Source organism: Nycticebus coucang, chromosome 15 (assembly GCF_027406575.1).
Source record: "Nycticebus coucang isolate mNycCou1 chromosome 15, mNycCou1.pri, whole genome shotgun sequence".
Classification (NCBI taxonomy): domain Eukaryota; kingdom Metazoa; phylum Chordata; class Mammalia; order Primates; family Lorisidae; genus Nycticebus; species Nycticebus coucang.
Window position 1 is genome coordinate 65033362 of NC_069794.1, and position 25459 is coordinate 65058820.

A 25459-nucleotide genomic window follows, 5' to 3' on the forward strand; every position below is an offset into this window, starting at 1 on the left:
AGTTAATACATGTGGTGTTTGTTTTTCCATTCTTGTGATACTTCACTTAGGACAGTGATTTTCAACAAGTGTGCTGTGGCACACTGGTGTAACGTAAGCGGATCTTAGGTGTGCTGCAACAATTTTTAAAGATCAATAATTAAATTATTTTTGAAAAAAGTTTGAAACACAGTAAATATTTTTTTTTTTTTACTCTTTTTTGGGGGGAGGTCAACATATCAAGATAATTTAAGTGTGCTGTGGAAGTTTAACTATAGGTTCAAGTGTGCCATGAGATAAAGAAAGTTGAAAAACACTGATTTAGGAGAATGGTCTCCAATTCTACCTAGGTTGTTACAGAGGATACTAGATCTCCCTCCTTTTTATAGCTGAATAGTATTCCATCGTGTACATGTAACACAAATTTATTAATCCATTCATGTATTTGTGGGTACTTTGGTTGTTTCCACATCTTTGCAATTGTGTTGTGCTGCTATGAACATTTGGGTGTAAGTGTCTTTTTAATAAAATGTCTTATTTCCCATTGGGTAAATACCTAGTAGAGAGATTGCAGGATCAAAAAGTTTTAAGTTCTGCTGGGATTCTCCATATGGCTTTCCACAGACGTTGAATTAGTTTACACAACCCCTGACAGTGTCTGAGTGTTCCTTTCTTTCTGCATCCATGCCAGCATCTGTTGCTTTGGGATTTTATGATGTGAGCCATTCTCACTGGGGATAGGTGATAATTCAGTGTGGTTTTGATTTGCCTTTCTCTGATGATTAGAGACGATGAGCATTTTTTCATGTATTTGTTGGCCATTAATCTACCTTCATAAGAAAAGTTTCTGTTCATGTCTCATGCCTTTTCTAATGGTTTTATTTGATCTTTTCTTGTTGATTTTCTTGAGTTCTTTATAGATTCTAGTAATCGGTCCTTATCGGATGTGTAGCATTCATATCCAATTCTCCCATTCTGTAGGTGTCCATTTGCTTTGCTTTTTTCCATTCTTGTGGTACCTCACTTAGACGTGTTCTTGCCTATGCAGAAACTTATTAACTTTTTAACTGATCAGGTCCCATTTGTTTATTTTTGTTGTTGTTTTGATTGCCATTGGGGTCTTCTTCATAAATTATTTCCCTAGGTTAATATCTGTAAGAGTTTTCCCACACTTACATCTAGAAATTTTAGTGTTTCATGCCTTATGTTTAAATATTTTATCCATCAGGAGTTAATTTTTTTTAATGGTAAGAAGGTGCAGGTCCTGTTTCTGTGGCTATCCAGTTCTCCCAGCCCCATATATTAAATAGGGATTCTTCTCCCCAGTGTATGCTTTTGTCTGCTTTGTCAAAGATCAGAATACAATATGAGGATGATTTCATCTCTACATTCTCTGTTTTGATCCATAGGTCTATCACCGTTTTTATTTTTATGCCAATACCATGCTCTTTTGATCACTATAGCCTTGTAGTATAGCCTGAAGTTTGATAAAGTGCTTCCTCCAGATTTGTTTTTATTTCATAAGATTGAATTGGCTGCTTGAAGTTTTTTCTGATTACATACAAAGTGTAGAACTGTTTTCTCAAGATTTTTAAAACATGATCTTCCTATTTTAATAGGAATTGTATTGAATCTGTAAATCACCTTGGGCAAAATAGACGTTTCAGTAATGCGATTCGGCCAATCTATGAACATGATATGTTTTCCATCTATAAACACTCTCTGCAATTTCTTTCCTCAGTGTTTTGTACTTTTCCCTATAAAGATACTTCATTTCCTTTGTTAAATATAATTCCAAGGCATTTTATTTTCTTTGATCCTATTGTGAAGAGTATTGCATCTTTGATTTGATTCTCAGCTTGACTGTTGTTGGTTTGTATGAAGACTACTCTTTTGTGTACAATAATTTGTACCCTGAGACATTGCTGTATTTATTTATCAATTCCAGGCATCTCTTGGTTGAGTCCTTGAAGTTTTCTAGGTATAAGATCATATCATCAGCAAAGAATGGTGGTTTGACCTCTCCTATCCTCATTTGAATATCCTTGCTATCCTTTTCTTGTCTGATTGTACTAAGACTCCCAGTACTCTGTTGAATACCAGCGGTGATAGTGGGCATTCTTGTCGGTTCCAATTCCAAGTGGGAATGCTCTCAGTTTTGCTCTGTTCAATATGACGTTAGCTATGGGTTTGTCATAAGATGACTTCTATCATTTTAAAGACTGTCCCATGTGCAACGATATTCTTAAGTTTTCTTATCAAAAAAAAAAAGGTGCTGAATTTTGACAAATGCTTTTTCTGCATCTATTGAGAGGATCATTTGGTCTTCGTTTTTAACTTCTAATTCTGTGGTGAATTACATTTATAGATTTGCATATGGCAAACCAATCTTGCATTGCTAGGATGTGAAGCCTACCTGGTTGCAATGAATTTTTTTTTAGATCTGCAGCTAAATTCTATTTGATAAGATTTTATTGAGAATTTTTGCATCTATATTCATTAGAAATATTGGTCTGTTATATTCTTTTTGTTGTTGTTGTTGTGATGTTCTTTCCTGGCTTTGATATCAAGGTGATATTTTCTTTATAGAGCAAGTTGGGGAGGATCATGTCCTTTTTAATCTTATGAAATAGATTCTACAATATAGGTGTAAGTTCTTTGAAGATTTGGTAGAATTCTGGTGTGAAACTGTCTGGTTCAGGACTTGTTTTTGTTGGAAGATTTTTACTTGTTGCTTCAATTTTAGTATTTGATATTGGTTGATTCAAGAGTTCTTCCTGGTTGAGTCTAGGAAGCTAGTATGATTCAAAAAATTTGTCCAGTTCCTCCACGTTTTTGAATTTATGCACATGGAGCATTTTTATAGTAATCAGCGATGTTGTTTTGTACTTTCATAGTATCTGTTGTTATTTCACCTTTTTCATTTTTGATTGAGCTTATTAGAGACCTGCTTTTTTGTTTCTGGTTAATCTTGCCAAAGGCTTATCAATTTGGTTAATGTTTTCAAAAGAATGACCTTTTTTGCCTCATTAATCTTTTCATGGTCCTTTCATTTTTGATTTTATTTATCCCTGATGCGATCTTTGTTATTTCTTTTCTTCTGCTGTGTTTGGGATTGGTTTGCTCTTCCTCTTTCCGTTCCTTAAGAAGAATTATTAAATTGTTGATTTGTGATCTTTCTGGTTTTTGGATGTGGACATTTATGGCAATGAGTTTCCCTCTCAGGACCACTTTCATAGTATCCCACAGATTTTGATAGCTTGTGGACCCACTGTCATTTATTTCAAATAATCTTTTGATTTCCATCTTTATCTTCTCCTTGGCCCAACTATTACTTAGCAATAAGTTGTTTAGTTTACATGAGTTTATATTGGGATGAGTGTTTCTGTTGGGATTGATTTCTGATTTTATTCCACCATGATCTGTAAAAATACATTTTTTAAAACTTCATTGTGATTGACCTTGGAAAGTGAATTGTGAGCTGATGAGAACAACATATATTTAGTACTGTTGGGCGGAATGTTCTGTTCTGTTAAGCCTTTTGTTCTATAGTTGCATTTAAACCCACAATTGTTTAATTTTTGCTTAGATTGTCCAGTTCTGTCAGTAAAGTGTTGAAGTCCCTGGCTGTTACATTGTTATTTATCATTTTGTTTAGATTAAGTAGAATTTGCTTTATAAATCTTGGAGCCCCTAAGTTGAGTGCATGGATATTTAAATTGATATTTCTTCTCCTTGAATTGCTGCTTTGACCAATATATAATGTCCATCTTTGTCTTTCTTTACTTTAGTTGCTTTGAAATCAGTGGAGTCAGTGATCAGAGCTGCAGCTCCTCCATTTTTTTTTTGGCTTGTATTTTTTTATTCAGTCAGCTTATGTCTCTTCAGTGGGGAGTCCAAATTATTCACTTTTATTGAGAGAATTAATGAGTGGGATGGATTTCTGTTCATCCAATTGTGTGGGACTCTAATATGCTGTTCTATCTTTGAGGCCATTGTGGTATTTAGGCTTTGACCTTTAGTTTCTGGGTAGTTTTACACATATGGAAGTTATCATGCTGATCTGTGTATAGAACAGGTCCACATGGCAGGTCTAGTGGAGACAAATTTCCTCAAAGTTTGCTTGTCAAGAAGATTTGATTTCTCCATCAAATGTGAAACTTAGTTTTGCAGGATACAAAATCCTAGGCCAGCAGTTGTTCCATTTAAGATTGAAGATAGGGGCCCACTCCCTTCTGTCTTGTATGGTTTCCACTGTGTTAATTTGATAGGTTTACCCTTGTATGACAAATGTGGCTTGTACCTGGCTGCTTGTAGGATTTTTCTTCCATTTTGACTTTGACCAAATTAATTACAATGTGTCCAGAAGATGCTCTATTTGAATTGTGTCTTCCTCGAGTTCAATGTCTGTCTAGTAACAGCATGTCTGGGTCTGTGGCAATGTTTGGGAAATTTCAACTATCATATGTTCAATGAGAGATTTCATGCTTTTAAGATGCTCTTCTCCCATAGGGATACCTATAATTTGTATGTTTTTACCCTTTTCATAGTCCCAAATAGCTCTTAAGAGATTGTTCTGCCTGTGTTTCTTCCTTTCTGCCTCTTTAAATGACTGATTTACCCAAGAGCCTTGTCTTCATGCTCTTGTATTCTTTCTTCTCCGTGGGTTAAGCTGTTGCTGAAACTCTCTGCTGTGTTTTGAAACTCCCTGAATGTTTCTTTCAAATCTTTAATCTCCATTACATCCTTCCAAATTTTGTCCACATTCTTGGTGACTTTATCCTTACCTAGATTTCATTAATTTCTTGAAACATTTTTTTGGCTTCTTTTTGCTGGTTTTCAACTTTATTGTCAATTCTCTTCATCTTATTTTCTATCCATATTCCAACTTTCATTTCTGTCATTTCAATAATTTCTTTATAGTTGAAATTTTCTGCTGTAGCTCCACTGTGATCCCTTGGGAGAGTTCATCTGTTCTGATTTTTCATGTTTCCAGGGTTCTTTTGCTGATTTCTCCTCATTTGTAGTGTCTTTTCTTTAACTCTAAGCTAAATGGTTAAGATATCTCTGAATTGTAGTTAGGAGATATTCTTTCTGGGTTTGAATAGGAAGAAGACATTAGATGGAATTCTAGTATCAGTGGTAACAGCAAATGCTAGATGAGATGTTCATTTTCCCTTTCCTGAACCTTGCTATATCCAGGGCTCAGTGAAATTTCAGTTGGAGGTTTGGAGGACAGCACTTCTGGCTCTGCTATAGTAGTAGAAGCTCTTGGGTGGGATCTTGTGGGGTGTGCAGCACTGGAGATTTGGAAGTGGAGTTACATGCCTGGGAGGAGGCTGGACGCTCAGGGGTGGTGCAATGAGTCCTGGAGAAGGAACCCCAGGGCCTAGGCTGGAGAGGGGACTGAGACTCAATGACCAAATAGGACCTAGAATCTGGAAGGAGGTCTGTGGGGGGTGGTAGGACTATTCCAATCTGAATGACAAAGCCATAGGACAAGTTTGGATACAGTTGCTCAAGCAGGGAGGGCGGGGCTGAGCCAACTGTGTGGCAGGTTGAACCACAGGGTTTCAGGACTGTTGGGAAACCACTTAAGTGGGGCTGATGTGGAAACTTGTGGCTTCAGAGTCACCAAGGTCTTTGTACCCCTCCAGGGACCTATAGAGTAGAGCAATGGCCTTTTATTTTCCTGACCAATGTTAGGACCCCATCCCCATCACTTCCCGTTCCCAGATCCACCTGCACTCCACAGGGGAAATGCTAGGTTACAGGTCACTGGCTATAGCTTAGAGGAGTGACAAGTCAATCTACTCCCTCCATGGCCTGCCATGACAGGCCTGGAGACATGCACCTGGTAGTTTGGGTGGGCCCCAGCTGCTTTCCATAACCCTCTATGCTTACTGTTTCATGAGATAAATCTGAATAGGATTCAGCATGGGGGCTTTAGGGGATGGTGCTGGCCACCAAGTAGCTCTAATTATACAACAATGCCCTGTGCAATCTGTGCGTTTTTACTATAAATTTCCCCATCACCTGTTTCCTTTGTTATTTTTTTTCTTTCTTTTGTTTTTCACTCCTAGTGTCCTACAGCTATCTCTCTGTGCCTTTACAATGCTGTTTCTGAGCAGAGCCATCCAAATGGAGACTGCTGCCTGCACTTTTTCCCACTCTCCTAGGAGAGGGTTTTAGGAGGCTGCTTCTAGTATGACATTTTTTCCCTTTCTCTTGACCTAACCTTATAAAAATCAACTAGTAAAGCTGCAAAAAATATCCAAAATAGCCATCAAAGGAATTGGTGAATAGCCAGTATAGGCATGACTTAAATAGCTACAATCCCTGAAGCAGTGAGGCTCTACCTTTACCTTAACTTTTGTCTGAAGTATAGGAGAATAGATCATAAGATGGTGATTTTAGTGGATTGAAAAGACAGAAGTCAGACTTTAGAGCCACCAATGTAGTTGGTATAAAATCTTGGAGACAATTGGAGAGAGATAAATTTTAAAATACAAATATAAACTGAGTGAAGTGGTGTACACTTATAGTGTAAGTTACTTGGGAGGCTAAGGTGGGAGGATCACTTGAGCCAAAGAGTTTGAAGCCTACCTGTGCAACATATCAAGACTTTGTCTCTTAAAAGCAAACAAACTGGCATAAAAATTACCTTAGGGGTGCTGGCTTATTTCTAAACTGTATAAGACTCTGAGAAACAACAGAAGATATCAGCTAAGAACATAACAATTTGAGCATAGATTATGCAGTTATACAAGAAACAAATAAAGGAATTCAAGCTCTGCCAAAGTGTTGGGACCTTTATAAATACACCGGATTTTCAGAAGCTCCAAGCCTTAGAAGTAAAAATGGAAAAAAGGACAAAATCTAAATAGACAAGCCCTAATAAATCTCAAAACCATAGGGATGCTTTTTGCCTAACTGAAGAAAATCTAACACTTCCTAGAGAGAAACAGCATCATCCAGATGCATTAAAATTGTTCATTCACAATTAAATTTAAAAATCACAAAGCATACAATAAAACAAGCTAAAATATTTGTGGCTCAGTCGGTAAGGCGCCGGCCCCATATACTGAGGGTGGCGGGTTCAAACCCGGCCCCGGCCAAAACTGCAACAAAAAAATAGCCGGGCATTGTGGCGGGTGCCTGTAGTCCCAGCTACTCGGGAAGCTGAGGCAAGAGAATCGCTTAAGCCCAGGAGTTGGAGGTTGCTGTGAGCGGTGTGAGGCCACGGCACTCTACCTGAGGGCGGTACAGTGAGACTCTGTCTCTACAAAAAAAAAAAAAAAAAAATGGAAAACCAATAGAAAGAAAGAGACAAAAGAGACAGTCCCATGTTTAATTCAGATATTAGAGTTGAAAACAGGGTTGTTTTTGTTGTTGATGTTGTTGTTGTTGTTTTTGAGACAGAGTCTCATGTTGTCACCCTCAGTAGAGTGCTGTAGTGTCATAGCTCACAGCAACCTCAAATACTTGGGCTCAAGTGATTCTCTTGCCTCAGCCTCCTAAGTAGCTGGGACTACAGGCACCTGCCACAACTGGTCTGGCTATTTTTACAGGCAGGGTCTCGCTTTTGCTTAGGCTGGTTTCAAACCTGTGAGTTCAGGCAATTCACCTGCCTTGGTCTCCCAGAGTGCTGACATTACAGGCGTAAGCCACCATACCCAGCCTTAAAATAGGGATTTTAAATTAACTATGATTACTATGTCTAAGAAAATAAAAAGAACATTGGATAATTTCATCAAACAACTGGCATTTTTGTTTCTTAAAATAAGGGGCAAATAAAATTCTATAACACAAAAAATAACATAAAAAAATGAATAATTTTTGGTTAATCTAGCAAGTGGACTATAGATTTTTATTTTCTCAAAGAATAAACTGTTTTTTTTCTTTTTTTTTTTTTATTAAATCATAGCTGTGTACATTGATATAATCATGGGGCATCATTCACTAGCTTCACAGACCGTTTACCAACTTTCACATATACCCTTGTAAGATGCACTGCTGGTGTAATCCCACCAATCCCCTTCCCTCTACCCACCTCCCCCCCTTCCCCCTTCCCCCTATTCTTAGGTTGTAACTGGGTTATAGCTTTCATGTGAAAACCCTAAATTACTTTCATAGTAGGGCTGAGTACATTGCATACATTTTCTTCCATTCTTGAGATACTTTACTAAGAAGAATATGTTCCAGCTCCATCCATGTAAACATGAAAGAGGTAAAGTCTCTATCTTTCTTTAAGGCTGCATAATATTCCATGGTGTACATATACCACAATTTCTTTTTTTTTTTGTAGAGACAGAGTCTCACTTTATGGCCCTCAGTAGAGTGCTGTGGCCTCACACAGCTCACAGCAACCTCCAACTCCTGGGCTTAAGCGATTCTCTTGCCTCAGGCTCCCAAGTAGCTGGGACTACAGGCGCCCGCCACAACACCCAGCTATTTTTTGGTTGCAGTTTGGCCGGGGCCGGGTTTGAACCCGCCACCCTCGGTATATGGGGCCGGCGCCTTACCGACTGAGCCACAGGCGCTGCCCATACCACAATTTATTAATCCATTCGTGGATCGATGGGCACTTGGGCTTCTTCCATGACTTAGCAATTATGAATTGGGCTGCAATAAACATTCTGGTACAAATATCTTTGTTATGATGTGATTTTTGGTCTTCTGAGTATATGCCCAGTAAAGGGATTACAGGATTGAATGGCAGATCTATTTTTAGATCTCTAAGTGTTCTCCATATCTCTTTCTAAAAGGAATGTATTAATTTGCATTCCCACTAGCAGTGCAAAAGTGTTCCCTTTTCTCCACATCTGCGCCAACATCTCTGGTCTTGGGATTTTGTGATGTAGGCTAGTCTCACTGGAGTTAGATGGTATCTCAAAGTAGTTTTGATTTGCATTTCTCTGATGATTAAAAATGATGAGCATTTTTTCATATGTCTAAAGGCCACGCGCCTGTCTTCTTCAGAGAAGTTTCTCTTCAAATCCCTTGCCCAGCCTGCAATGGGATCCCTTGTTCTATTCTTGCTAATGTGTTTGAGTTCTCTGTAGATTCTGGTTATTAAACCTTTGTTGGAGACATAACCTGCAAATATCTTCTCCCATTCTGAGGGCTGTTTGCTTGCTTTACTTACTGTGTTCTTGGCTGTGCAGAAGCTTTTTAGTTTGATCAAGTCCCAGTAGTGTATTTTTGAAGCTGTTTCAATTGCCCGGGGGGTCCTTCTCATAAAATACTCGCCCAGACGGATTTCCTCAAGGGTTTTCCCTGCACTTCCTCCAGTATTTTTATAGTTTCGTGTCTTAAGTTTAAATCTTTGATCCAGTGAGAGTCTATCTTAGTTAATGGTGAAAGGTGTGGGTCCAGTTTCAGTCTTCTACAGGTTGCCAGCCAGTTCACCCAGCACCATTTGTTAAATAGGGAATCTTTTCCCCACTGAATGTTTTTAATTGGCTTGTCAAAGATTAAATAACGGTAAGTAGCTGGATTCATCTCTTGGTTCTCTATTCTGTTCCAGACATCTACTTCTCTGTTTTTGTGCCAATACCATTCTGTTTTGATCACTATTGATTTGTAGTATAGTCTGAGGTCTGGTAGCGTAGTTCCTCCTGCTTTGTTTTTATTTCTGAGTAATGTCTTGGCTATTCAAGGTTTTTTCTGATTCCATATAAAACCAAGTATTGTTTTTTCAAGATCTTTAAAGTATGACAGTGGAGCTTTAATAGGAATTGCATTGAAATTATATATTGCTTTTGGTAGTGTGGACATTTTAACAATGTTGATTCTTCCCAGCCATGAGCATGGTATGTTTTTCTATTTGTTAATATTTTCAGCTATTTCTTTTCTTAGAGTTTCATAGTTCTCCTTATAGAGATCTTTCACATCCTTTGTTAGATAAATTTCCAAATATTTCATCTTCTTTGGCACTACTGTGAATGGGATAGAGTCCTTAACTGTTTTTTCAACTTGACTATTGTTGGTATATATAAAGGCTACCGATTTATGAATGTTGATTTTGTAAACTGAGACGCTGCTGTATTCCTTGATCACTTCTAAGAGTTATGTAGTAGTCCCTAGTGTTTTCCAGATATACTATCATATCATCTGCGAAGAGCGAATGTTTTATCTCTTCTGACCCTATATGGATACCCTTGATCGCCTTTTCTTCCCTAATTGCAGTGGCTAAAACTTCCATTACAATGTTAAAAAGCAATGGAGACAATGGGCAGCCTTGTCTGGTTCCTGATCTGAGTGGAAAAGATTCCAATTTAACTCCATTCAATATGATATTGGCTATGGGTTTGCTGTAGATGGTCTCTATCAGATTAGGAAATGTCCCTTCTATACCGATTTTCTTAAGTGTTCTGATCATGAAGGGATGCTGGATATTATCAAAAGCTTTTTCTGCATCAATTGAGAGAATCATATGGTCTTTGATTTTTAATTTGTTTATGTGCTGGATTACATTTATACATTTATGTACATTGAACCAGCCTTGAGACCCTGGGATAAAACCGATTGGTCATGATGTATAATTTGTTTGATGTGTTGCTGGATTCTGTTTGTTAGGATCTTGTTGAATATTTTTTGCATCTATATTCATTAGTGATATCGGTCTATAATTTTCTTTTCTTGTTGGGTCTTTTCCTGGTTTGGGGATCAGAGTGATGTTTGCTTCATAGAACGTGTTGGGTAGTCTTCCTTCTTTTTCTACCTTTTGGAACAGGTTGAGTAATATAGGTACTAATTCCTCTTTAAAAGTTTGGTAGAATTGTGACATGAAACCATCTGGTCCTGGGCTTTTCTTTTTAGGGAGGTTTTGTATGGTTGATGCTATTTCAGAACTTGATATGGGCCTGTTCAACATTTCCACTTGATTCTGGCTAAGTCTTGGAAGGTGACGTGCTTCCAAGTATTGGTCAATTTCCTTCAGATTTTCATATTTCTGAGAATACAGTTTCTTGTAATATTCATTAAGGATTTTTTGGATTTCTGAGGAGTCTGTTGTTATTTTGTCTTTGTTGTTTCTGATTGATGAGATTAGAGATTTTACTCTTTTTTTCCTGATTAGGTTGGCCAAAGGTTTATCTATTTTATTGACCTTTTTGAAAAACCAGCTTTTTGATTTATTGATCTGTTGTATTATTCTTTTGTTTTCAATTTCATTTAATTCTGCTCTAATTTTGGTTATTTCTTTTCTTCTACTGGGTTTGGGGTTGGAATGTTCTTCCTTTTCCAGTTGTTTGAGATGTTCCATTAAGTTGTTAACTTCGTCTCTTTCCGTTCTCTTGAGGAAGGCTTGCAGTGCTATAAATTTCCCTCTTAGAACTGCCTTTGCGGTGTCCCAGATGTTCTGATAGTTCTTGTCTTCATTGTTGTTTTGTTCCAAAAAATTGGCGATTTTTTTCTTAATCTCATCTCTGACCCAGCTATCATTCAGCATAAGGTTATTAAACTTCCATGTTTTTGTATGAGTATGCAGATTCCTGTTGTTACTCAGCTCAAGTTTTATTCCATGGTGGTCCGAAAAGATGCATGGAATAATTTCTATTCCTTTAAATTTACTGAGGTTAGACTTGTGACCTAAGATGTGATCGATTTTGGAGTAAGTTCCATGGGCTCATGAGAAGTATGTGTATTCAGTTTTGTTGGGATGAAATGTACTATAGATGTCTGCTAAATCCAAATGTTAGATGGTTAGGTTTAAATCTAAGATTTCTTTGCTCAGCTTCTTGTTGGAGGATCGATCCAACACTGCCAAAGGAGTGTTGAAATATCCGACTATTATGTAGCTGGAGGAAATCAAGTTGCTCATGTCTGTTAGAGTTTCTCTCATAAATTGAGGTGCATTCTGGTTGGATGCATGGATATTAATAATTGAGATCTCATCATATTGAGTATTACCCTTAACAAATATGAAGTGACCATTCTTGTCCTTCCTTACTTTTGTTGGTTTGAAGCCTATTGTATCTGCAAATAAAATTGCAACACCTGCTTTTTTCTGATTACCATTTGCCTGAAATATGGACGACCATCCTTTCACCCTGAGTCTGTATTTGTCTTTTAAATTAAGATGTGACTCTTGTATGCAACAGATATCTGGACTGAGTTTTTGTATCCAGTCAGCTAACCTATGCCTCTTTAGAGGACAGTTTAAGCCATTCACATTAATGGAGAATATTGATAAGTCTGGTGAAGTTTTGGGTATCGAGTTTTTCAAAAGTCCAGTGGGCATTTTTAATCCTTTCGCCAGTGTGGAAATTGGAGTTTGATCCGAAGTTTCTGAGTGAGTTTACTTTTGTGGTATAGGATTGGGTTGGTCATTATGGAGGATAGGTCTGAGAATATCCTGAAGAGCTGGTTTGGTTATGGCAAATTTCTTCAACATATGAACGTCATTAAAATATTTAATTTCTCCATCATAAATGAAACTCAATTTAGCTGGATACAAGATCCGGGGTTGAAAGTTATTTTGCTTTAGGAGATTAAAAGTTGGTGACCACCCTCTTCTGGCTTGAAAAGTTTCAGCAGAGAGATCTGCAGTCATTCTAATATTCTTCCCTTTGAAGGTAATGGTTTTCTTTCTCCTCGCAGCTTTGTGGATTTTCTCCTTCATATTAACTTTAGTGAAGTTAATTTTGATATGCCTGGGGGATGTCCTATTGGGGTTGAGTCATGCTGGGGTTCTGAAGCTGTCCGCTATCTCAATTTCAGAATCTCTAGGCATGTCTGGAAAATTCTCTTTCATAATTTCATGCAGAAGGGCCTCTGTGCCTAGCGAGGCCACTTCATCTGTTTCTGAAACTCCTATGATTCGGATATTCGCCTTCTTTGAATTATCCCAGAGCTCTCTGAGAGAATGATCCATTTTTTTTTTTTTTTTTTTGTAGAGACAGTGTCTCACTTTATGGCCCTGGGTAGAGTGCCATGGCATCACACAGCTCACAGCAACCTCCAACTCCTGGGCTTATGCGATTCTCTTGCCTCAGCCTCCCAAGTAGCTGGGACTACAGGCGCCCGCTACAATGCCCAGCTAGAATGATCTGTTTTTGCTCTCCATTTTGCTTCCTCTTTGAGAGTTTGGGAGCGTTCAAAGGCTTTATCTTCGATGTCAGAAATCCTTTCTTCTGCTTGCTCCATTCTGTTGCTGAGGGATTCTACTGTATTTTTCATATCTTTGAGGGCTGCAAATTCTTGCTTCAGTGTGTCTAAGTCTTTGGTGGTTTTGTCTTTAAATTCGTTAAATTCTTGAGACAACTTTTGAATTTGTCCTCGAATTCCTAATTCCACTTTGTTAATCTTGTCTGCAATCCAAATTCTGAATTCGATTTCTGACATATGTCAGCCAGTTGTTTATGAATGGGATCTTCAATTGCATCTGCCATATCTTTCCTTGGGGGGGGTTGATCTATTCTAGTTATTCATGTTACCAGAGTTTTTCCACTGATTCCACCCCATGGTTGTTTTACTCCCTCTGATGTTTTTCCCCTGGGGCTTTGTTGAGGGCCTGTACAGTGTTGTGGCCTGACAAACTTGGGCCCTGTCTGGTGTGCTGGGGCTAAGTGGTTCTGTCTTGTGTTCAGCTGGTTTCTGTTCCACCCTAGTGAAACAGATACTCTGGATTGAAGTCTCAGCTGTGGAGAAATGTCAGCAATTAAGTCACCCCACCCTCCACCGTCAAACAATTGGAAAAGAAAAATCAAACCTTCCTACCACCGTGCACCAGGGCACCACCTGATTTGTCCTCAGGCGATTGGTTCAGTTCAAAAAGTCCAAATCAATTGTCTCAGTGTGCACCTGTCTCGGGTGAGAGAGTTTGAGAGGTCTCTGGGAACTGGATCACAGGGGTCTGGTGACTACTCTGGTGTGGCTTGCTCCAGCGCTGCGTGGAGTCAGGAGGAGCCACCCAGCCAATAGATCAGTCTGGGAAGGTTGATGCCTCCTTCCCCACCTTGCACCGCTGTCACACCCAGTCACTGATAGCCCTGCAGTTGGCTGACCCAGTTGCCTGTAGTGAATCGGTACTCCAGGAGCTTGCACCTGCCTGAATCACAAGGAAGTCTGCCAGGCCACTGTGCTCTGCCTCTCTCTAGCAGGAGGAGGTGAGGTCTGACAACCTTGGGCGCTTGATGAAGGTTGGGGGGTTTTCACTCAGGTCCAGTCTCGCCCCTGATTAATGTTACTGACAGAACAGAACAGAACAACACTGCGGTCCCCTGCAGAAGAGAAGCTGAATTGAGTTCCAAATCAGCTTGTCTTTGCTCTTGTATTGTCTATAGGCTGATGATCCCCTGAGGGCCAGGTGCATCTTAGGTTTAGTAAAGCGGACCTCTGGGTCAGCCCCATCCTGCGAGTTTCCCCGGTTTGCAAGTTGGAGTTGTCTCAGCCAAATCCTATACTCAGAGTCTCTGGTTGCCCAGGGAGACAGGGGGTGTGGCTTCTGAATATTTGGTAGTAAGCCGTATTGCTAGCAAAAGAGGGCTGCTGTTCCATGGCTCAGGCAACCGCTGCTCCGGTGTAGCTCCCTTCCGACCAACCATCCTCTCTCTGCTCCCGTTCCCCAGAGTTCGCACCTACCGGCTGCTGCCCAGCACTGTCTACACCCCTCGAGCAATCACCCAAGGGTCTGGACCTTGGAGGCCTCAGACCTTGGAGCGAGGCCTCAGACCTTGGAGCGAGAGCAGAGGGGAGCGCGGGGAGCACTGGGAGCCTGGGGTTGTGGGCATAGAACACACACAGCTTTACACAGTTTTATGCCTGGCTGTATTGTCACCAAAAGACAGCTGTCGCACTGTGCCTCAGGGAACTGCCACTCAGGTGCGGTCCCCTCTCTGCCGACCAGGACTGGCCTCCAGACCTCAGTGTGAGTAAAGGGGCGTGCTGGGAGCTCAGAATTCCAGGTAGAGACTATATACAGTTTATACAGTTTTATGCCTGGCCGGAGGAAGCCGTGGCAACCTTGTAGGTGAAGTAGGTCCCGTTTTTATAGGGTATCTCCCGTGGAGTGTAGTGGGAGGACTTTTAAACTCTGCCCGGTTGTTTGTGGGGCACTCTGAGCTGTTCTCAGGAGGGAGGGGACTCCCGTCCTCTTGGTGATGGATTTTGTACCTTTTGTTTGTATCCTTGTGGTCGCAGGTCACCTCAGCAGGGTTGACGTGCGTTCTTCAACCTTCTCTCTTAGTGCAGCTCAAATCCACCAGGTTACTTGCTGAATTTTTGTCCTTTAACTCTCCTACTGGACGGGAGCCTCTGTGGAAAGCTGGCTTCAGTCAGCCTTCTTGTCTCCTCCCCGCTCAGGTATTTCTTGCTTAGAAAATTCCACCTTCTGATGGAGACAGACAGCCATGTCAGGTTCTGCTCAGGGTCACTAGGCCTGGGGACACCCAGTTTATGCTTTCTCTCCCAGACGTGTGATGAGTGGTGACTGTGAAGAACACGCTGGAAGCAGGGCAGCCAACGTCCAGTCCTTCATTTCCTCTCTTACTTCCCTGACAGTGGGGACTTTGTTGTATTCATCTCTGTGTCTGGTCGCTGCCCAGCTCACAGCCCAGTAGTCAGGAGAGAAGCTGAAGCATGTGCCAGAACAAACTATTTGTTGTATTTATCTTTTGTGTTTTCTTATTTTTTCAACTTCATTTAGTTCTACTCTGATTTTTGCCTATTTTTGCCTTTTCCCTGCTTTGGGTTTGGTTTGTTTGCTTTCTTTCTTTCTTTCTCTCTCTCTCTTTCTCTTTCTCTCTTCCATCTCACTATGTTGCCCTTGATAGACTGCTATGGTGTCACAGCTCACAGCAACTTTAAACTTGTGGGCTTAAGTGATTCCTTTGCTTCAGCCCCCCAAGTAACTGGGACTACAGGCACCCAACACAATGCCCAGCTATTTTTTGTTGCAGTTACCATTGTTTAGCAGGCCCGGGCTGGATTCGAACTCACCAGCCTTGGTGTGTGTGGCTGGTGCCCTAACCCCTGAGCTACAGCTACCAAGCTGGTTTGTTCTTTTGCTAGTTGAGTTGTGATGTTTGTTAATTCGTGATCTAACATTTTGATGTAGGGGTTTAATGCTGTAGACTTTACCCTTAGCTCTGCTTTTTCTATATCCTGGAGATTTTGATAGCTGTGTCATTATTATTCATTTTACAAAAATTTTAAATTTTCTTCTTAACACATTATTGACCAATCATGAGTTAACTTGCATTTTCATGTCCAAACATTGTTGACAAGTTAACTTGTGTTTGCATTTGCATTAACTATTGAATTTTTTTTTTTGCAGTTTTTGGCCAGGCCTGGATTTGAACCCACCACCTCTGGCATATGGGGCTGGCGCCCTACTCCTTTGAGCCACAGGCACCGTCCCAACTATTGAACATTTTAAAACACACAGTAATGTAGTATATTGTAAAAATCTTTCTTGATCATGTTCATTTGTGTTCACTTTATCATATAAAAGTTGTTTTTCTAGGTATTCAGGTTTTATCACATTTCTAGTATAGCAAATACTAGATGAATTGTGATGGTGAAAAACTTTTCAATGAATTATATGCAGACGCTTTATCTGATTGTCCAAGTGATTTTGAAATATTTTGTTGTGATCTGGAACATGAGTTTATTGGAAGACAGTTATGAATCTACTATTAGACCACTAAAATGGAAAAAAAGAAATATAATAGATTCTGATAGTGAAAGTGATTTTGAAGAAGAGTGGATTTAAAATGATATTACACCAAACTTGGAAGATTATCCAAAATTTTGGGTGTAACTGTTGAACTTAGTGATCCACAGAGTATCAGTGAAGTGATGGATGTTTTTTTTTTTTTTTTTTTTTGTAGAGACAGAGTCTCACTTTATGGCCCTCGGTAGAGTGCTGTGGCCTCACACAGCAACCTCCAACTCCCAGGCCTAAGCGAGTCTCTTGCCTCAGCCTCCCAGGTATCTGGGACTACAGGCACCTGCCACAACGCCCAGCTATTTTTCAGTTGCAGTTTGGCCGGGGCTGGGTTTGAACCTGCCACCCTCAGTATATGGGGCCCACACCCTACCGACTGAACCACAGGCGCCGCCCAATGGATTTATTTTTTGATAATGATTGAAGTTTATTTACATTTTTACATTGTTTTACTTTCTTATTCAATTGGGGAATAATAGCCAGTAACATGGGATACCTTTTGTGTAAAATTGCTGGTCAACAATGTGTTAATTTCATCATTGACCCAAAGACATTCAGCAGCATGTCTTTATTGTTTAATTTTCATGTACTTGTATAGTTTCGAGAGTTCCTCTTGCAACTGATTTCTAGGTTTATTCCACTGTAGTCTGAAAGGATAACTTGGTATGGTTTCAATTTTTTTCAGAATTTGTTGAGACTTACTTTGTGGCCTAAGATATGGTCTATCTTGGAAAATGTCCCATGTGCTGATGAAAAGACTGTATATTGTGTAATTTGAAGTTACAAAGTTATGTAACTGTCAGGCCCATTTGGTATGCTGTCCCATTTAAGTCTAATGGGTTTTTTGTTGATTTTTTGCCTCAATGAGCTGTATAGATTTGTCAGTGGAGTGTTGAAGCCTCTCACAATTAATGCATTGCTGTTTATTTCTTTTGTTATTTCTAGAAGTATTTGTTTTATGAATCTGGGAGCTCTGATGTTAGGTGCATTTATATTTAAGATTGTTATATCTTTTTGTTGAATCAATTCCTTTATCATTGTATAGTGACCTTCTTTGTCTCTCTTTTTTTTTTTAACTATTGTTAATTTAAAGTCTGCCTTATCTGATAATAGCTACTCCTGCTCACTTTTGTTTCCATTTGTGTGGAATATTTTATTCCCCCTTTTGACTCTATGAGACTCTTTGTAAGTCAAGTGAGTCTCTTGGAGAACACAGATAATTTGGCTTTTTTTTTTTTTTGCCATTTTGCCAATATATATCTCTTCAGTGGGGTATTTAGACTATTTAAATTCAATGTTAATAAAGATGTGTGAGATAACATTTCAGACATGTTAATTGTTACTTAGTTGCTTTGTATTCTTTCTTGTGTTAATGTTTTACAAAAGCTGTGAGTTTTTCTTACTCTTGGACATTTTTATACTAATGAACACTGACTTTTCACTTTGATGTTTAAATTCCCTTGAGTATTTCTTGTGGGGGTGGTCTGGTGGTAACAAATTCTCTTAGCATTTGCTTGTCTGGGACAGAATTTATTTTTCCTGTGTTAATGAATCTTAGTTTTGCAGGATACAAAATTCTTGGCTAACAGTCATTCTAATTAGGAAGATTAAAGGTAGGATCTCAATCTCTTTTGGCCAAAAGACTTCTTCTCAGAAGTCTACTGTTAGTCTTATGGGTTTTCCTTTGTATCTTACTTCATGTTTTCATTTCACAGTTCGTAGGATTTTCTCCTTTATGCTAACTTTAGCCAGTCTAATGACTATGACCTTGGTAATATCCTTTTTGTAATGAATCTTCCTGGAGTTCGTTGAGTTTCTTGTGTCTGAATGTCTAACTCTCTAGGTAAGATCATGGAAGTTTTTCTCCATTATTTCCTCAAATAGGTTTTTACAAGCTATTTGCTTTTTCTTCTCCCTCAGACATGCCTATGATTCTTATATTTGGACATTTTACATTGTCCCAGATTTCTTTCAGATATTGTTCATTTCTATTTGTTCTTTTCTTTATTTTTGAGAGACTAGCTTAATTTAAAAGCCTTGTATTCAAAGACTGAAATTCATTTTTCTACTTCATTTAAGCTGTTGTTAAAATTTTCCACTGCATTTTGAGATTCTCTAAATGATTTCCATTTTAAGAAGTTCTATTATGTTTCCAAATAATATCTATTTCTTTAGTGAACTTTTTCATTCATGTCTTAAATTTATTATTTTTGGTTTTAAATAAGCTCTATCAGAAATGAAATAGGAGACATTATACTTCATACATTACAATAGAAAGATAGAAAATCATCTAAGACTACTATAACAGTTCTTTGCTTACAAACTAGAATATCTAAAGGAAATGGATACAGAAAATATACAACTTCCTAAGCTTAAATCAGGAAGAGATCAGAATCATGATTTAAGGATATAATAATGAGCAATAATGAGCAGTGATATTTAATCAGTAATATAAAAAACAATCTCCCCCCCAAAAAACAGCTCAGGATCAGATGGATTCAGAGCTGAATTCTACAAAACCTACAAAGAAGAACTGGTAGCAATTCTGAAACTGTTCCAAAAGATTAGGGAGCGACATCTCCCTAATTCATTCTACAAAACCAGTATTGCCTCAATACTAAAGCCAGGAAAAGTCACGACAACAACAAAAAGAGCTATAGACTGATATCATTGATGAATATCGCTGTTAAAATCTTCAACAAAATCCTAGCAAACCGATCCAAAGCACATCAGAAAGATAATTTACCAAAATAAAGTGGATTTCCTCCTCCCAGAAATGCAGGAATTATTTAATATTCACAAATCAGTAACTATCATTCATCACATATACAGAATTAAAAGCACAAACTATGTGATTATCTCAATTGATGCAGAAAAAACATTTGATAAAATCTAATATTCCTCCATGATAAAACTTCACAAAACCTAGGCATAGAAGGAATACACATCAAAATAAGAAAAACCATATTTAACAAACCCATAGCCAATATCATACTGACTGCAGAAAAGCTTAAATCATTCCCCTAAGTACTGGAAACAAGGCAAGAGTGTCCACTTCCATCATTGCTACTGAACATAATACTGGAAGTCCTAGCCAGAGCAATCAGGCAAGAGAAAGTAATAGAAGATCTCAAAATTGGAAAAGAGGATATCAAACTAACTCTGTTTGCCATCAATATGATCTTATACATAATTTATCTTAAAACTCCTCCAAAAATGACTAGAATTGGTAAAATTCGGTAAAGTCTCAGTTATAAAACCAAGATACACAAATCAGTAGCATTTCTGTACACTAACAACAAAGCTGAAGATCAAAGAAAGAACTCAATCCCATTTAAAATAGCAGAAATTAAAAAAACCTTGCAGTATACATAGCAAAGAAGTTGGAAGATCTCTTTTAGGAGAACTACAAATCACTAATGAAAGAAACCACAGATGATACAAACAAGTCAAAAAGCATCCCATTCTCATAGAATGGAAGAATCAATATTGTTAAAATGTTCATACTGCCAAAGCAGTCTATAGACTCAATGCAATTCTCATCAAAATACCAATGTTGTTTTTCTACAGAATTAGTAAAAAAAAAAATCCTAAAATTCACATGGAATCAAAAGTAAGCATGAATAGCCAGAGCAATTCTAAGCAAAGAGAATAAATTTAGAAGCATCACATTACCTGATTTGTAATTATACTACAAGTTTAGAAAAAACAAAACAGGATGGTACTACTATAAAAGTAGGCACATAGATCAACAGAACAGAATAGAGAACCCAGAAATAAAGCTAAATACATACAACCAACTGACCTTTGACCAAGCAAGCAAAATATATGCTGGGGAAAGGACCTGCTATTTGATAAATGGTTCTGGGAGAATTGGATAGCTACATGTAGAAATTGGATCCCTATCTCTCAGCACACACAAAAATTAACTGAAGATGGATTAAACGCTTAAATGTATGACATGAAACCATAAAAAAAAATTAGAAGAAAACATAGAAAAAACTGTTTAACATTGGCCTAAGTAAAAAAATTTATGACTAAGACCCCAAAGCAAATACAACAAAAGCAAAAATGAACAAAATAGGCTTAATTAAGATAAAACCCTTCTTCCCAGAAAAAGAAATGATTAGCAAAGTGAATAGAAAACCTATAGAATGGGGGAAAATTAGTCCTGACAAAGGACTAATTTCAGGAATATAAGGAACTTGAACAAATGAACAAGAGACAAACAAACAACCTAAATAACTCCATTAAAAAGTGGCAAAAGATATGAACAGACATTTTTCAAAAAAAGAGAAACACATCACCAAGAAACATGAAAAAATGCTTAATATCATTAATCATCAGGAAAATACAAATTTAAACTACCTTATTCCTGCAAAAATGGCCATTATTAAAAAGTCAAAAACAATCAATGCTAATATGGATGGAGTGAAAAGGGAATACGTATACACTGTTGGTGGGAATATAAATTATTATATCCTCTATGGAAAACAGTATGATGATATCTCAGAGAAAAAGTAGATTTACAATTCAACCCATTAATCCCACTACTGGGAATCTACTCAAAGGGAAAAAGTTGTTTTCTTAAAAAAAAAAAAAAAAAAAGCCTGTACTCATATGTTTGTAGCAGCATGATTCACAATTGCAAAGATAAGGAACTAATCTAAATGCCACCAACTTAAGAGTAGATAAAGAAAATGTTGTATATTTTGTATATGCCCACACATATATTGGGGAATACTACTGGTATGTAGTATGAAACAATGTCTTTTCTCGCAACTTAGATGGAACTGTAGACTGTTATCCTAAGTGAAATAACCCAAGAACAAAAACCAAACACTGTGTGTTCTTGTATATACATAGTATAAGTTTGAGCTAAGCAATGGGAATGCATGGTCATACAGAGGGACAATGGGCACTAGAGACTTTGAGGGGGAGGTTGAAAGGGGAAGTAGGATGGAAATTATCTATTTGGTACAGTGTACACTTCAGGTCATGGGTACACTAAAAATCTAGACTTTACCACTATACCATTTATAAAATTGGTATTTACAATTTACAAAAAAATTGTACCCCCTAAATCTATTAAAATATTAAAATACTCGAAGAAAAAATTGTAAAAAAATAATTCAATAGCTGTATTTAATAGGAGATTATACAGAACAGAACACTATAACCATCAGACATTCTGAGCCCACTATTCCTTCTGAGCTCTGTATGCCTGTCTGTGGCATAAATTATCTCCTAGGTTTCCTCTATGCCATTAACCTAAGCAAGTCATGCTGCTATTTCTGCTTTATTGAATTTCCTCCACTCTAGTGGCTCTCTCCTTGGAAAGTTTCAGGTAACATTCTTCAGATCCTTCAAAGATCCATCAGGGAATTTCTAATCACTCCCCCACCTTCATCTCCCTCTCTTCTACTCAAAAAACAACTGCCTGGACTGAGATCCAGAGGATGGGTGAGCAGGGAGCAGACAGACCATAGACTTATGTCTTAACTCAATCTCCTTTCCTTCTTGCTTAATTCCCTCTCTCAAGGCAAGGAATCTTCATATAACTTTATACATATTTCTTTATTATATGGCTACTTTCATATCTCTTGTTCTTAAATGGGCACAAAGGGTCTATTTTAGAAATTTAAAAGTAAATGTTGTTTTCTTTATTCTAAGATGCATTATTTACTCTCATTGAAGCAATAGCATAGGAATTACTGAGATTATAAAATATGTCTTTGCAAGTAGTGCAGCAAGACTGGTTGAGAATGTTAAACAAACAATATAAAATTTCAAAATACTCTTGTGCCACACTTTGGCATATACTTGCATAGGACATTTTTGATGGAAGGTGAAAACCCCAATAGGCATGAAAAAGTAAATTTAAATTTTGATAGTCTTTGACTTATTCCTGACTTGTTTTTCTTGTGGGGGACCTACACACTGTGTAGAGTTAAATTATGTAGGACATTTCAGTGAGCTAAGCTTTGATGATGCCACTGCACTCTAGCCTAGGCAATAGAGACCCTGTCTCAAAAAAAAAAAAAAACCAACTTAATAATAGGTAGTATAAAAAGTCTGAGATTGGTTGTAAAAATTATTCAGACAGAAATCTATGAGCGTATGGTTTTCCTTTTGGAAGACAGTCATACCATCTAATATTAAATGACAAAACAAAACAACACTCAAATTATCAAACAGCTAAGACTAGATGAAGGTGATGAAGGAATCCCTTCTTGAGGTTGTGTACAGCTAACCCCTTAGAGTAACTCAGTCTTAACATTGATATTTTTGATCTTTCACTCTAAGTGATTACATATTTAAGTTTTATGTTTGGTTTAGTTTCTATAGGTGGCATGAAAATAACTAAAAAAGAATCAGGTGTGTATGTTCTACGTGGTGAAGGTTTTAAGACTGTTACAACAACTCGATATGAAACAATAACAGCCATGGCCAATCTGGCCATAATAAACTGTCAAGTATATGGAAGAAATGCACTTAATCTTAAGGTATGTTATATCTTTCTATTTTTTTTTTTCTTGGCCGGGGCTGGGTTTGAACCCGCCACCTTCGGCATACGGGACCGGCGCTCTACCTCTTTAAGCCACAGGTGCCGCCCTGTTATATCTTTCTATTGACAATGTCTAGTTGTATTATCTATTATTTTTGCTTTAGATTCCCCAATATAGGTAAATGTCCATGGCATTGAAGATGTCTGTCTGATTGCAATTGAGATTTTCCAGAAAAATATTCTAATCCTATCTGTTCTAGTTTGCCTTAAGTTTTAAAAGCCATTCAGATTCAAAATAATTATAGTGATTTTTCATTACTTACCATAGAGAAATGATATTCATATTTATCATAATTTAAAGTTATTAGTAATCTTTAGTCCTGTGCCAAATCTAGTGCTAAGCTGGTTTTTTACTAAACATAAGCTCTGTATGATGGACAACAACTGATTTCCACTTACTAAGTTCCCATTATGTGCCAAGTATAAATTACTCAAGGAAAGACCAGAGAAGGCCTTAAGCTTTTACATCTGGCTGACCTTTTCCTTCAGTACAAGCAGAAAGTGAAGACTAAGGTAGAGTTATAAATGGCCTAGCTAAGCATTCCAGGAGTTAAATCGAAAAGACAGGGAGAGGTTCTCTCTCTTCCTCCCTCCCTATCCTTCTTCTGATGTTCAAGGAAATCATTATCAAAACAATAACTAAAAATAAACGAAGGAAGCAGAGATTTTAAAGACAACATGTGACTAATAATACAGACTTAAGAAAGATAATTTAGAAAAAAATATTCAATAAACCAATAGCTACAGTCCACATTAAGATGCAGAAACAAATGCCAAACAGGGGGAAGAATGTAATTTCCAGAGTTACCATGATATCAAGGGGCTACAATTTCAACAAAAATTATGCAACATGCAAAAACATGACCCATTCACACACACAAAAATTAACCTGAATGCCTGAATTCATTAAGCCTGAATGCTTGTGAGGAATCACACTGGACTTACTAGAAAACAAAACAAAAAAAAAATGACTTTAAATCAACTGTAATATATATGCTCAAACTGCTAACAAAAACCATGGACAAAGAGTTGAAGAAAATCAGAACAGTAATAGGTGAATGGAAGATTATCAATAAAGAGATAGAAATTACAAAAAAGAATTTTAAAAAATTCTAGAGCTAAAAAATAATCAAAATTAAAATGTTACTAGATTTCAATAGTAGATTGATTATGCAGAAGAAAGAATAATAGAACTAACAAATACGTCAATAGACAGCATAAGTTTGAATAACAAAAAGGAAAAAGTATGAAGATCAATAAACAGAGTCTTAGGGACTCTGGGACACCATCAAGAATACCAAAATACATACAATGTGTCATGGGAAAAAGAAGTAAAGAGTAGAAAGAATATTTGAATAAATAATGCTACAAAGCTCTCCAAATTTGATTAAAGAGAAGAATTTATATATCCAGGGAGCTCCAATAATGATAAACGCAAAGTGATCTACACTAAGATAATTTGATTGCCGAAAGCCAAAGTCAAAGAAAGAATCTTGAAAGCAGTAAGCAACAAGTGTTTTGTTACCTACCTGGAATCTAAAAAAAATTATCATTTTTTCACTAGAAATCATGAAAGCCAGAAGGGAAGGGTATAACATTTTTCAAATATGACAAGAAAAGCAATCTGTCAACCACAATTTTGTATCCAGCAAACTATCCTTCAAAAACAAAGGAGAGATTAAGAAGTTTCCAGATAGGGCAGGGCCTGTGACTCAGTGGGTAGGGCACCAGCCCCATATACCGAGGGTGGCAAGTTCAAATCCAGCCCCAGCCAAACTGCAACAAAAAAATAGCCAGGTGTTGTGGCGGGTGCCTGTAGTCCCAGCTACTGGAAGGCTGAGGCAAGAGAATCACCTAACACCAGGAGTTGGAGGTTACTGTGAGCTGTGTAATGCCATGGCACTCTAGCGAGGGTGATAAAGTAAGACTGTCTCTACAAAAAAAGAAAAAAAAAAGAAGAAGTTTCCAGGTAAATAAAAGCTGAGAGCATGTGTTCTTAGCATACCTGTCCTATAAATAAAGAGAGTTCTTTAGGTTGCCATTAAAGGAAAGATAAGCCATTCAAAAAGCCTTAAGAAGGAATAAAGAACTCTGGTAAAGGTAACTACCTAGGTAAATATAAAAGCCAGTATTACTCAGCTTTTGATTTGTAATAGTCATTTTATTTCCTATATTATTTAAGAGACAAATCCATGGCAAAATATATAAATTTAAATTAATGGACAAACTGTACAAAG

The 25459-nt window shown here is 37.7% G+C and overlaps 1 protein-coding gene across 1 annotated transcript in view; it reads left to right on the forward strand.

The window, feature by feature from the left end:
* The window catches only part of LRRC63 (leucine rich repeat containing 63), a 94680-nt gene that overhangs the window by 11668 nt on the left and 57553 nt on the right, over positions 1–25459 (forward strand). Inside the window, exon 4 of the mRNA XM_053563322.1 lies at positions 22994–23160. Coding sequence (XP_053419297.1) covers positions 22994–23160 — 167 coding nt within the window. The remainder of the gene's footprint in view (positions 1–22993; positions 23161–25459) is intronic.